General features: G+C 35.4%; 1 protein-coding gene across 1 annotated transcript in view; it reads left to right on the top strand.

Moving 5' to 3' along the window:
• The window catches only part of STAM (signal transducing adaptor molecule (SH3 domain and ITAM motif) 1), a 20,887-nt gene extending 8,817 nt beyond the window's left edge, over nt 1–12,070 (top strand). Inside the window, exons 6-13 of the mRNA XM_009701642.1 lie at nt 723–915; nt 1,248–1,342; nt 2,621–2,709; nt 4,378–4,465; nt 7,915–7,969; nt 8,308–8,461; nt 10,235–10,410; nt 11,589–12,070. Of these exons, the coding sequence (XP_009699944.1) occupies nt 723–915; nt 1,248–1,342; nt 2,621–2,709; nt 4,378–4,465; nt 7,915–7,969; nt 8,308–8,461; nt 10,235–10,410; nt 11,589–11,838 (1,100 nt within the window). The 3' untranslated portion in view covers nt 11,839–12,070. The remainder of the gene's footprint in view (nt 1–722; nt 916–1,247; nt 1,343–2,620; nt 2,710–4,377; nt 4,466–7,914; nt 7,970–8,307; nt 8,462–10,234; nt 10,411–11,588) is intronic.
• Nucleotides 12,071–13,065: the final 995 nt, after the last annotated feature.

A 13,065-nucleotide genomic window follows, 5' to 3' on the forward strand; every position in this document is an offset into this window, starting at 1 on the left:
GGAAAGAAAAGGAATGGACAAAATTTTGCTTGTCCAAGAAAAAATCTTTTTCTTGATTATGAAATAACGAGGCACTTTTTTACTGTGAGAGTAGCTGTGTGCTGGCACAGGTTGCCCAGGGAGGTTGTGGAATCTCCATCCTTGGAGAGACTCAGAAGCTGTCTGGACATAGTTCTGGGCAGCCAGCTCTAGATGACCCTGCTTGAGCAGGGGATTGGACAAGATGACCTCCAGAGGAGTCTTCCAACCTCAACCAATCTGTGTGATTCTTTGATTCTGTGAATCCAGGCTAAAGACTCCTGGTCTAACAGAGAAACAGTGTTTACCTGAACAGCTGTATCTTTTTTTAATGTTTCAAGTGATCTGGAAAAGTTCAACATCATGTATATGCTAGTAAGAATGTAAATACTTACATCAATTCAAGGTAATAACAACAATAATAGAGTAATAAATAATTGATAACTTCACTGAGTTATCCTGTTTGTGCTTAAGTGCTATTTATTCATTCTGTCCATGTTGAAAGCCTCAGTAAATCTATGGGCAGAATTGTGCTCTAGTTGTAAAACATCTTTTTGTCTTTTAACATTATTTGTAAGTGAAAAGCAGAACTTGATTATAATGCAGGAATGGAATTCTACTGAAAGTTTTCATGGACTTAAATTTTCATGTCGTTCAACCCATTTTTATAGGGAATTTTCACGTGAACAACTCTTCTTTTGTAGCTATTGAACTATCACTGAAAGAGCAAAGGCAACAGCAAACAACGCTTTCCAGTTTGTATCCGAGCACCTCAAGCCTTTTAACAAATCATAAACATGAGGGCCGAAAGGTTCGTGCAATCTATGATTTTGAGGCTGCTGAAGACAATGAACTAACTTTTAAAGCTGGAGAACTTATAACTATCCTTGATGACAGGTAATTTATGTAGAATGCCTACTATAAGTATATTAGAATGTAAAAAACAAACAGGAATAATCATATCTTCTATGTAAAAACATACATTGGAATACAATTGCAATAGAATAGATTTACAAATTAAATATTTTATTTAGTTATCTCCTAGATTTTTTACATACCAATGTCATTACATCAAGATTCTTGTATAAAGATTTCTGTGTATATACAAATTATATTTATGTACAAGTAATATAAATGCCTTGTACAGTGCAATTCTTAGGAAAATTCCATGTGAGTATGGTGGTTTTTTTTTAATGTATGGGGATTTTAATTACTTTTTTTATCTTTAGTGATCCAAATTGGTGGAAAGGTGAAACTCATCAGGGTGTAGGATTGTTTCCATCTAATTTTGTAACAGCTGATCTTTCTGCTGAGCCAGAAATGAGTAAGTAACATTCTATTTATGTATATAAATTAAGCCTTGCCATGGCCCAAGGAATATTTCTGTAGTGATTTACTTTTTCTATTTCCTTTCCCTTATGATAGAGTTCAGTTGCAAGTTAATGTGATACTCAAAGTAAAACTGAGGAGCCCTTGCTGTGCTCTCACAAACAACAGTGATATCTTTATGTGTCAGACCAAGGTTGCCCAAGCTGGCATCTGCTGAAAAATATGGTGCTGTTTGCTGCTGGCTTTGTCAGTAGCTTCCTTGAGGCTCATTTAACAAGTCCATTGACACCTGGATAAATGTAGGCAACAGCAGTTTTCCTCCAAATTTCCTTTATACCCGATTGCAATGTTACCTGTCTGATCAAGGGAAAAATGAAGGCCAGATAGAAGTTGGAAACAGATTACCATGGTTCAAACAATTCAAGAAACGTACATACTGTAGGTATTTATGTATGCATAATGGAAGGAGGTTATTTTCTGCATACTGATTATCTTGTATCTGTTTATATCAGTCTAACCTACTCTAAATAGTTAATAAAAATATTAAATATTAGACAAGGTTTTAAGATTCTAGAACTTATTTCTGTATCTGATGGGTTTACAAGATTAATCTCCAGTGGTCTCAATGTGAGTGTGCCGAAGGTATGAGCAGGTCAGCAGAATTGTGTGCTGTAGGAGTCATCTGTTCTATGTTAAGACTAACTGATAAGAGTACTATGATAAGGGTAGTATTTGGCAGCTGCTTTTTTTTTGTGACCTCTACTACAGGGGAGTGAGATGCTTTTGCAGGTTCTATTTGATGGAGAAGGAATAGGAAAATTTGATAACTTTTGATTCTGTACTTTGCTCTGGAGAAAAGAAAGCTCCAGTTTGTTACAGATGATTTTACCAGTTTTCTCTTAAACCTGATTCATTAGCCCTATTTCTTCCAATCATCCTTTCTTAGTCTGTCTTCCTGATGACTTACTAATAAGTAAGTTATGTGCAGGGAGACTATGATAAAGACATTTACTTGATAAAACATGTTTCTATTGACCTACTGTGAACTGATGTCTGTTTTTTTATGCAATTTACAGATTTGTTTAAGAAAATTGTTTAAGTCTGTGTAGATGTTTTTGGCCTTCAAATGTCAACAAAATACTAATTTTTAAAATTTTCACAGTAGATGTTTCAAATGCAAAGAACTTAGGCAACATGCTAGCTGTATAATATTTATGTCATTCTTTTGTTTATTTTTATTGTATAAAATAAAATCTGCCTGTTTATCTTACAGTGAAAGCTGAGAAGAAAACAGTGCAGTTCAGTGATGAAGTTCAAGTAGAGACAATAGAACCTGAGCCTGAGCCAGTTTATATTGATGAAGTAAGCATGATAAAAGTACTGATTTTCAACTGCTGGTACATTTAAATATGTGATGTTTAACCCTTTCATCTTGTACTTCAAAACCATTTTGAGATATCAGGAAAACATAATCAAAAAAGAATGGGAAGGGAAAGCTGATTTAATTAAAAAAAATAAATCTTCAGTATTTTAATTTGTTTATGTGTCTTGGAGTTCTTAGGAATTTCTGAACCTGAATTTGGAAACTGCATTCCATTTAAGGCCCTACTCCAGCTGTTCACCTCCAAACTAGAAGCTCGGTGTGGAGTGACACATTTGCTTTCAAGTTTTGCTTTAAGTACTTCAGGATACCTCAGAGATACCCACCTTGAATGCTGTCTTACATTTATTTCCAGTAAAACCACCAGTCTTCCCCCTGTCTGAAACATCTCTTTCCTTCTCTGAAAACCATGAGCTTTTTGTAGCTCATGGTAGTAGTAGTAAGTAGTAGTAAGAAAGATTTGCACAATCTCACTGCAGTGATTCTGCAAGGTTCCCAGGAACTCTCAGCCCAGGATGTTTTTCCCTGGCCTTTTTTTCCCTCCTCTCCCCCTCCCTCGCTTCCCAGGCAGCTTAGGGAAAAATTCTAAAGAGAACAATTCTTTCTCTCTCATGACCTTCCATTTCTTTTTCAACTAGGGTTCTGTCATTCTTTTTTGAAAAGAAAAATCAGTTACTGCCCTCCTAAAGTCTTATTTAACTCCTGCCTCAAATACTCTTCCTCCCAAGAGATACTAATCTGTAATGTGCTGAAATAGCCTATCTCAGGCCTGCCTTGAGGTGCCTTCCAGATTTTGTCTGCTGTGATTCCATGTTGGTTTATGTTTTAGTGTCTTGTCTTGGTTTATTTTTAAAATTGCCATAGTATAATTTTTAAGGAAGTTGTTCGTTTGGCTTCTTCCTCCCTTTCCTGGAGTTAAGGAGAAAAAACCCATGGTTTTAGTTTCCACTTTGATACAACCTATTTTACTTTGACCTGTTAAAGGCTACGTATTTGATAGCACTCAGTTAAAAAGCGATTTTTAATCATTTACGTGTAATGTTTGGTTAAGCAATATAGTTCACTTCAATACATGCTTTTCAAAGAGTTTATGCCTGTTTATTTTTCTACCCTTTGGTATTTTTATAAATGTGTTTCACTTAAACTGGTTAATCAAGAATGACTTATTCTGAAGCAACCCCTCCAAGCATAATCTTAAAAAAACCCCTTTCATACATATTAGTAATGATAGGCTTCATACACTTACAAAATGCAGGATAGTTTTTCAGCGAATTTAGTTCTACCCATTTCTTTTTAAAGTACTCTATGTATTGTCAAATCATTTCCACTAGTCCCACTAGGTGGTGGTATTGCACATGTAATAACAAGAATGGAAAAATGGAAACCACTCAGAAAATACTGTTTAGAAGGACTTTTAGGAATAAAACTGTATTCTGCATGTTCTACTTGTTGCTACTAATAGTTTTTATCATTTGGTTTTTCCTTGTTCAAGCATCTTCATTGCTGTAGAGGAGCATGTATGATTTGTATTTTCTTAGTCTAGATGATTTCCAAGTCCCAAGAGATCCAAATGGTTGTTGTAAATAGCTGCTTTAATTTACTATCCTGAAAGTGTTAATTCTCCCCCTCACATGTCCTTTGTGTTCTAGGACAAAATGGACCAACTCTTGCAGATGTTACAAAGTGCGGATCCATCTGATGACCAGCCAGACCTCCCAGAATTGCTTCATCTTGAGGGTAAGAAAAGATCTTTTTTTGTTGTTGTTGTTGTTTCCCTCTCTAGTAATTACCTATATCAAAAGAAACTGAAACTAAGCGGAAATTACTTCAGCTTCATGTGCACACCACAAGCATACCTGAGGAAAGTGCTTGAGCCATAATTATCTTCTCACTTCCTGTTTCCCGTCTAAGACATCAAAGTGCAAAATTTTAACTTAAAACAAATCCACTCCTCTCTCAAGAAAACTATATTCTATATTATTTTTCTTTTCAAGACACAGGAATATTTAATTCAATCTCAATCTTATTCATACTTTTATTTTTTTTCCCCCATAGAGTAGTGTCACCATTTAAGACTGGGCTGGCAGTTAAAGCAGATGGCAGCTGCTCTCTATTAACCTCTTCCTTCCCCAGAAGGGGAATGAGAGGAGAAAAGGGGGAGAGACTTGTGGGTTGGAAAATTAAAACAACAAAAATGAAAAAGAATATACTAATATTAATACTGCTAGTAATAGAAATAAAAATATACAAACCCAATATTGAGTTTCCCAGTGATGATCATGGAATTGGGAGCTGTGGTAGCTTGTATCACTGATGTGGCAGGGTTGGGACCTGGATGTCCTGGATTGGACTCAGACTCAGTGACTCAATCACTCCTGGATTCAGGAATACACAGATTGGGATCAGAGGCAGGAGAATTAAGAGAGTCCCACAACAATGCCGGCCATGAAAGAAGAAAGGCTGACCCCTGTGATCCCATAGCCTTATACTGAGTATCCATGTGTATGGGATGGAATACCTCATTGGTCAGTTTTTGGTCACCTATTCTGTCCACACTTTTCCACAGGTGCGACCTTTTTACACCTTTTCACTTGTGGACCCTAACAGAGTCAGCAGTGACCTTGGTTCCCACAGGAATAAACATAAACCTGGACCTTTCTGCATACCAATCCCCCCGTTACCTTCATAACAACTATAAACATCAAGCATTTTCAATTCTGAAAGCAGACACTGTCTGAAAAACCTGTAGCTAACTCCAGAAAGTGCAGTTACTCAGAAGAAACTTAACTGAAGGAAAATCTACTGAACAGAGAAATAGTCCTCTCTTAGCCAAATCAGGACAAGTAGCACAGCATGAGTTACAAAGAAACATAAGGAAGATTCCATGAGAGTAAGCAGAAGTACTGCAGAGGTTTAGAGTAGACCTACGGGTGTCCCACATACTTTTCACTTGCATGCGTATTTCTATAGGACTTTCATATTAATGAATACCTTATAGAGTACTACAAATTAGATTAGTCTTTTAGACTCAAATTATTCAGACTACCTGTTCAGAGGCATTATGGACCATTCTACCTGAGTTGATAGATGCACCAAAATTTTTGGAAGGGAACTTAGGTGAAGGAAATAAAGAAACTTACTGATTATGAGACAGAACATTGGCTTAAATTGACGCTTCAGATAGGACCAGACTTTGTTAAGAAAATGGCAGATTCCAGATCTAGCAGGAAAAATTGCATAAGCTTGTGAGCTTTTGGATATCCCGACTTTCCACACTCATCTGATTCATCATACCTATAAATGAAACCTGTTTTAGGAACTGCACATCACTGACATGTCTGCACATATTCTAGTTCCACTAAAGCTAAAGGAGGGGTAGAAAGAAACATGAATGGTTTCATTCTTTCAAGTAACAAATATAGCTATAGAGGCTGATATCTAAGAAGCAGATTGGGTATATCTGGTCCAGGACAGAGGCAAAGAAATTAGAGATATGCTTGTCAGCCAACCTCCAGATATGTCTTACATTAGGATCTCCTTTCAAAATACATTGCGAGATCATTAGAACGATGCTGATTTTTATATTAAACTGTGGGACTGCTTCTAGAATCCGAAAGCTATAGTGTAGTCAGAGGATCACTCCCCAGCTACCTGCAACAATGCTTACTAGTCATATGGCTACATATAGTTCTACAATGCCATATTCAAGACTGTACTTGCTCTGCACTCAAGTAGGTCTTGGGTAGCTACTATTTTTGGCATAGGTTCTGGGAATTTTCTTATAGACATGTGTTGGATCTTGGGTTCCTACCAGTGGTGGCAGGTGCTGGTCAACGTTTAACAAAAAATCCACTTCATTTTCTCCTGCCATTCAGAAGTCCAGTCACAAATGCCTTTAAATTGGAGAGCTCATCCCAACACTTTCAGGAGCCTAGGGTTAGTGGTTGGCAGCAGAGCAGTCATCATGTTTGCGTACAGACATTTAAGCAATCCTTGTCATGCCTTTTACCACACTTTGTGTTATTCATGAAAATAGGCAGAACTTACACTGGGTTTTACATCTTTTCCCGCCATTTCTGCCAATGTATTACTGATCCCAAGTTCAAAGAAGCAGATGGGTGCCTTTCGTACAACTCCTCATTCACCTAGAGTTGCCTTCGAGGAACACATCAGCGATGCCTGTTCACCCATCATGGCCCAGAGGCTTTCAGGACCTTCTGCATTTCTAATTAGGGAAAACTGAGAGTGAAGACAGTGTTCCAGAGCTGCTTATAATGCATTTAGGTCATTGATGCCTCAATCTTTTTTTTCTCATCTCTTGGTTTGAATGTTGAGTGGCTTTTGGGATTAAACACATCTCTTGATTAGTAAATAGTTCATTGCTTGGATAAGTGGGCACATTTTGCATTCTGGAGTAGGGTTAGACTGTGGTATTCCCTTTCAGCTTCCTGTGTGTTTATTTTACATTTGACAAACTCCGTCTTTGTGTTAATTAACTGTGGTTTGCTTGGCAGTTGCCTGAGCCCCATGTCCTTGTGCTGAAAGTTGGGGGGGAGGTGGTGCATTTTTGTTTTAATACATTTCCATTCTACTTCTGGCAATTTTTGTTATTGGTTTTTGCACGTGTTAGTGGTTTGAAAAAGGCACATTCCCCCAATTATGATTCTAGTGAGATAGCAGCATGCTATTAGTATCTTTGACTTCCAGATACTTTAAGTCATTGCAACCTGTTTTCCCCTTCATTGTTTTCATAGATAGTCTTTTTGTAGTAATGTTAGTTGAGCACATGATCAAGGTTGCAGAGGCAAATTTTCTTCCTTGAAGAAGAGATTGCTTTTCAGATTTACCTGAACCTTTTTATGCAAAATAGTTTCAGCTTTGTACTTCCTGGATGTTAAATGTGTTTTGTTTCACTGTATATTTTGTTTTCTTTTTAAAATATACTTTTGAAACTGTACCGCTACTGAGAACTTCAGCTGGATCTCATTCTTAAATTGTTCATGACACTACCTCTGTTACTATAACTCTTTTGGCTTGTAGGTTATAGTAATGATAGTAATGATCTAAAAAAAATTTGGACTAGCGTCTACACGTGTCTATCTGATAATTTTTTTAAAGCTGCTTTCTGACTTTACAGTATGGAAATCTTTATTACTCTGATATATTTTGATGTCTTTCTGTTCTAGCAATGTGCCATCAGATGGGACCTCTCATAGATGAAAAGTTGGAAGATATAGACAGGTAAAAAAAGTCATGTGTTTTGACTCAAATTAAGACTCATTCTTAGAAATACCAGTGTTGTTACTTAATGATATCTTAATCATTTCTGTGAATACTGTCAAAGAAAATAGGTATACTTATTAGTAGCTCCTCATCTGGGAGGAGGTCTGAAGGGTTTTTTCCCTAGTCACATAATATTTTATAGTATTGTACCATTTGACATTCTGGCACTTGTCAAGCATCACTTCACAGGCAGTAAGAATATGTTGCTTATCACACCTTATGAAAGTTCCTTGTATTGTCTGTCCTGTACTAAAGTTATCTAAATTGTAGAATAAACTGTAAAATATATTTTCTAGGAAACATTCAGAACTTTCAGAGCTCAATGTTAAGGCAATGGAAGCTCTTTCTTTGTATAACAAATTGATGAATGAAGACCCAATGTATTCCATGTATGCAAAACTACAAAACCAACAGTATTACATGCAGTCATCTGGTGTTTCTGGCTCTCAGGTATGTATGCAACCATTAATAACCATTGATGTTATCAAGTACATACTGAGCTCTGGTTTATTTCTTATAAATTATTAATGATAAGCAGTTTTTCACAAGTTAACTTGTTTTCAAAACTGGCTCAAGTATTTTATTTTTTTTTACAGTATACTTCTCTACATTACTAAAATAAATATATACTGATATATAACGTGTGGTGGAGCATATTGATTGAAAGTAATAATTTACTTCCTATTTCTGCCCTTCTGTTCCCATCCTCCTCGCCCCTTGAGTTGGAAATCTCTTTTTATGACCTTTGTTACCTTAATGCTAGGTTAAAATCATCTTGCTCCTTCAGAGATAGTCTCAAATGAAAGAGCAGTGTTTTCTCCCAACACAGTATGTTTAAAAAAGAAAAAAAAAAAAAAATTCCTTGTTTTCAGCTGCAAGCTTTGGATATTCTCCTTTTGCAGGTTCTAACACTTTTAGTTCTTTTCCGTTTGGTTCTTTTTGATCAAGGAAAAACCCCATCCTGTGCTTTGAGTTGCACATAAAATTAAAAATTACAGCTGCCAGGGCTTTGCGTAGTGGGTGAAAGAAAGTGAAGAACCAAAGAAGTACAATTCCTGTTTAAGATTATGTCCTTCCCGCTCTAAAATCAACCTCTTCTTTTAGTTTCCTTTTTTTGAGATATCAGTAGAGAGCATTTAGCATTTAAATTACTGAAGTTAAAAATCGTAATTCTTTCATGACAGCATTTCCATGTAATTGACTGTTATCTCTGAGTAGGTCTTTTGGCTTATTCATATACTATGGTATTTTTAAAAGGTCTTTTAAACATTTAAATATCCAATTCCATAGTATAATGCACACTTGCTGTATTCTTTTCCTGTTTATAGGAATATATAACATTTCAAACTGTTTTTTCAATAATTTACCTACTTTTTGAGTGAGTAAAAAAAATTCAAGCCAACTTATTAATACCTATGTTGTATTATATAAACCATTGAAGTAGATTTAGTTCTTTTAGCTTCCTACAAGTAAGTACTTTCTTTCAGTGTCTTTTAAGGAAGAGGATGTATGTTTTTGCAGTGTCTTTAAGAGGAACATTGTCTTCTGTTCAAATGTGATAAGCAATCGTGTCATGACCCTATCAAATAATTTTAATGTTTTATAAATGGGCATGTTTCTGGGGATTCTTAGAGGGAAAAACTGGGTTTTGAGATGAAGATGAGGCAGTATAAAGTTCTGAAAAGTTAGGAGGTCTCATGCCTTTACTGCCTTCTAAAATTCTTTTGTGATATTGATAAGCCTTCTATGAATATGTCATCTGAAATTCATGGATCTTAAGACAGAAGAACTGTATATCATAAACTCACATGAACTCAGTTGCGCATAAGACCTGATAATTTCTTCTGGTAATTTGTGTTAAGCCAAATAATTCATCATTGAACAGAAGCATAGTATTTAGAAATTTAGTCTTGATTTAGAATACAGTTGACACATCTACTAGTAAGCTTTTCCTCTAGTCAGTTGTAAAACATGACCTTATTTTCAACTGAAACTGCTTGATCCTTTTGGTACTGGAGCCTGAGGTTAGAAATGTAAATAATGTCCTTTGAAAATCTGGTAGTTTTTTTGCACTGCAACACTTAATAGAAGACAATCAGTTGCTTTCTGTTAAAACATCTGTAATAAAAGGTTTGAAAGACTGTCTTTAGGTTCTGAAGTTAGATGTTAAATACCAAATTTTCTTGTATTTTATTTTTAATATTCCTTTATTTAACTTCCTAGGTTTATCCAGGGCAACCTCAAAGTAACGCATATTTGGTGGCAGGGAGTGCACAGATGGGTCATATTCAAGGCTATAATCTTCCTCCTGAACAGCTCTCTTCTCTCAGCCAAGGCACGGTTACTCCATCTGCCAGCTCAGTACTGCCTGGTCAGCCTGCGCAGACGTCTTATACAAAGTAATTTTAAATATTTTCCTATTCAAGTTTAAATCAATTTAAACATAAAGGACTACAGATAATATTTAAAGGAAGTTCTTTTTTCTTACAGAAGTATAATTTTAAACGCAATGTAATGATACTTCAGTGCAATTATTTCTAGTATGCTTTTCATTGGTGTCATGTATTTGATAAAAATTCCTGACAAAACTTTTCTGTTGTTTTTATAATTCTCTAGTTTTTGATGTTATATATAAGAAATATATAATTTATATATGTATGTATCTGTATTTGTTTTATAAACAAAAAATTAGAGAAAATGTTACAGACATGACTGATGATTTTTTAAATTTTTTTAAGGTAACTTTAAATATACATTTAATGATGAAAATTATCTGCTGCTCTAGCTGGTTTTGCATAATTTCTGAGATAGTGTATATTCTATTGTTCTTTTTTTCAAATATCTTACTGTGGCAGCATCGGGAGAATTCTGCTCATTTTGGGAAAGAAGTGAATGGGCTCTGAATACTTACTAGAGCTTATACAGCTTCCCCATATAAAGGACCTACAAGTGGCTTTCTATTTTGTGTAGATGCCCAAAGATGGTAAACTTTGGCTAAGCTACCTATATTGTGAAAAAGTTTTGAACTGACCTTAGGAAAAGATTAGGGTTTGAGGATTTCTTTTGTTTTATTTTTTCTCTCTGTATAAAGTGGTTTTATTTTATAAAGTTGTGACAAACTCCCATCTTGAGTTATTAAAGTATTTGCCAGTCTCTGTCCCCCAAAGTTACTTATTTGGGGTGGTAAGACATATATTGATAAAGTGAGTTTCTGCATACTTCATCTGATTTGTTTTGCTATTTAAAACAGTTGGTTGGGTTTTGTTTTTTTTCATGAGCAGAATGGAAGATAGATGGGATTCCATGTTGCAAATTAAAATAAAACAAAGTATAGATTCACAGTCTAGTTTTAAATCCATGGGAGGTGTGTTAGGTGTGTTTAAATCTGAGAAGTGTGATTGAGTTTTAATTGGAAAATCCATTGGCTACAGTTTTAAATATGCAAGGGGTCCAGAGTTAGGAGATTTTTGTGTGTACATATAGAACAACTGAAGAAGCAATAAAGTGTTGCTGTTTTGTTGGTAAATTGTTTGATAATTCAACTTTAAGTTTGTTTTTATTTTATTTTATTTTTTAGTGCAATGGTTGGCTCTGTTGCTGGAAATACTTACTCTAACCAGGCGTCAGTGTACAGTCCACCACCTGCTACTGTTGATGTTGCTGCTTATCAGAATGCTGGAACTAATATATCCCAGGTGCCAAACTATAACTTAGCATCTACACCTCTGCCACAGGCAGCAGGCAGTCAGCAAGCACCTCCACAACAGCCACAGCCTCCGCCACCTCAACAACCACAGCATAGTTACTCACAGAAGGCTCTGCTATAGGATCCAGGACTTCTGATTCCTAATCTTTAACCTCTGCTAAAGGCAGTTGGCAGTTCTATGAGTTTCTTCCTTTAATCTCTTAAACTTTGTTTATCTTCAGCTTAGTAAGAATCTATCTTGGTGAACAAGTTCAATTTGCACTGACTTTTTAGGATTTTTTTTTTTTTTTTTTTTTAATTTTGCAGAGGAATGGATATATTTAGGACATTTAATTCCTTTTAAAATGCCTAAAAATTGGTACAAGGTTATTTATGTCTGGTAAAATTGGCTAGTCTGTGAAAACTCATCACACTTGCAAACTGTTGTGGCGTATATGCTATGTACATATAGTGTGTGATTGCAATAGTGACCATTTCGTATAGCTATGGTGATCATGTGAATATATTTAACACAATGTTTAAAAGTAATTTACTTTACTATTTTATTTTAATCATGAACTGACAACCATATTTCATAGTTTTGTCTAGTTTTATGACAGATGTGATGTCTTTTTCCAGTGCAGGAAAAGCAGTAATTCTGCATATCGTGGTTACACTTACAAGCTAAAGTCTATATATGAATTTACAAACTTATCTCAGTCTAGGATTCATTACTTCTTGAATTGAACACAAGTGTATCATGACTATTAGGTGGCTTCTTTACCAAAGTAAACTAGTTAACTGGTAAGCGATTTGAGGGGATAACAGCAAATTATGATTCTGCTTCAGTTGTAATTAATAACTTAAAACTACTATTCAGAGGCTGCTAAACATATCATGGGACCATGCAACAGATCAGGATCTTGCATTTTATCATGAGAAGCATGTAATTTATTTTTTCCAAGTTGTTTTTTACAATGAGAACCAGAACTGTGTTCTACATGTGTTGGTAGAGATTACACCAAAGACAAAGGAATTGAGTTGGAAGAGAAACGATGGAGTTTTAAACTGGAACACACCACATGAATAACACTACTTTATTCAAGTCTTCTCAATTAGAACACGGAGAATTATGGACATTTAAATCACTTCGCTGAACAAACCTTCAGGGGTTTATTTTATCTCTTGTGGCCTTGCTTAGCAATTTGTTCTGTTTACTGTTCTTACACAAGCACTTCTGCCTTAAACATCTGTTTCAATTTCCAGTTGTACCATTTGAGTTTATTAGCCCTTCTACAGTGTGACTAGTTTATGAGGTATCTTATTTTCTTTCACTTTTAGCTTGCTTTGAATTCTCTTCTGCAGCAAC

Source organism: Cariama cristata, unplaced genomic scaffold (genome assembly GCF_000690535.1).
Source record: "Cariama cristata isolate BGI_N322 unplaced genomic scaffold, ASM69053v1 scaffold15056, whole genome shotgun sequence".
Classification (NCBI taxonomy): Eukaryota; Metazoa; Chordata; class Aves; order Cariamiformes; family Cariamidae; genus Cariama; species Cariama cristata.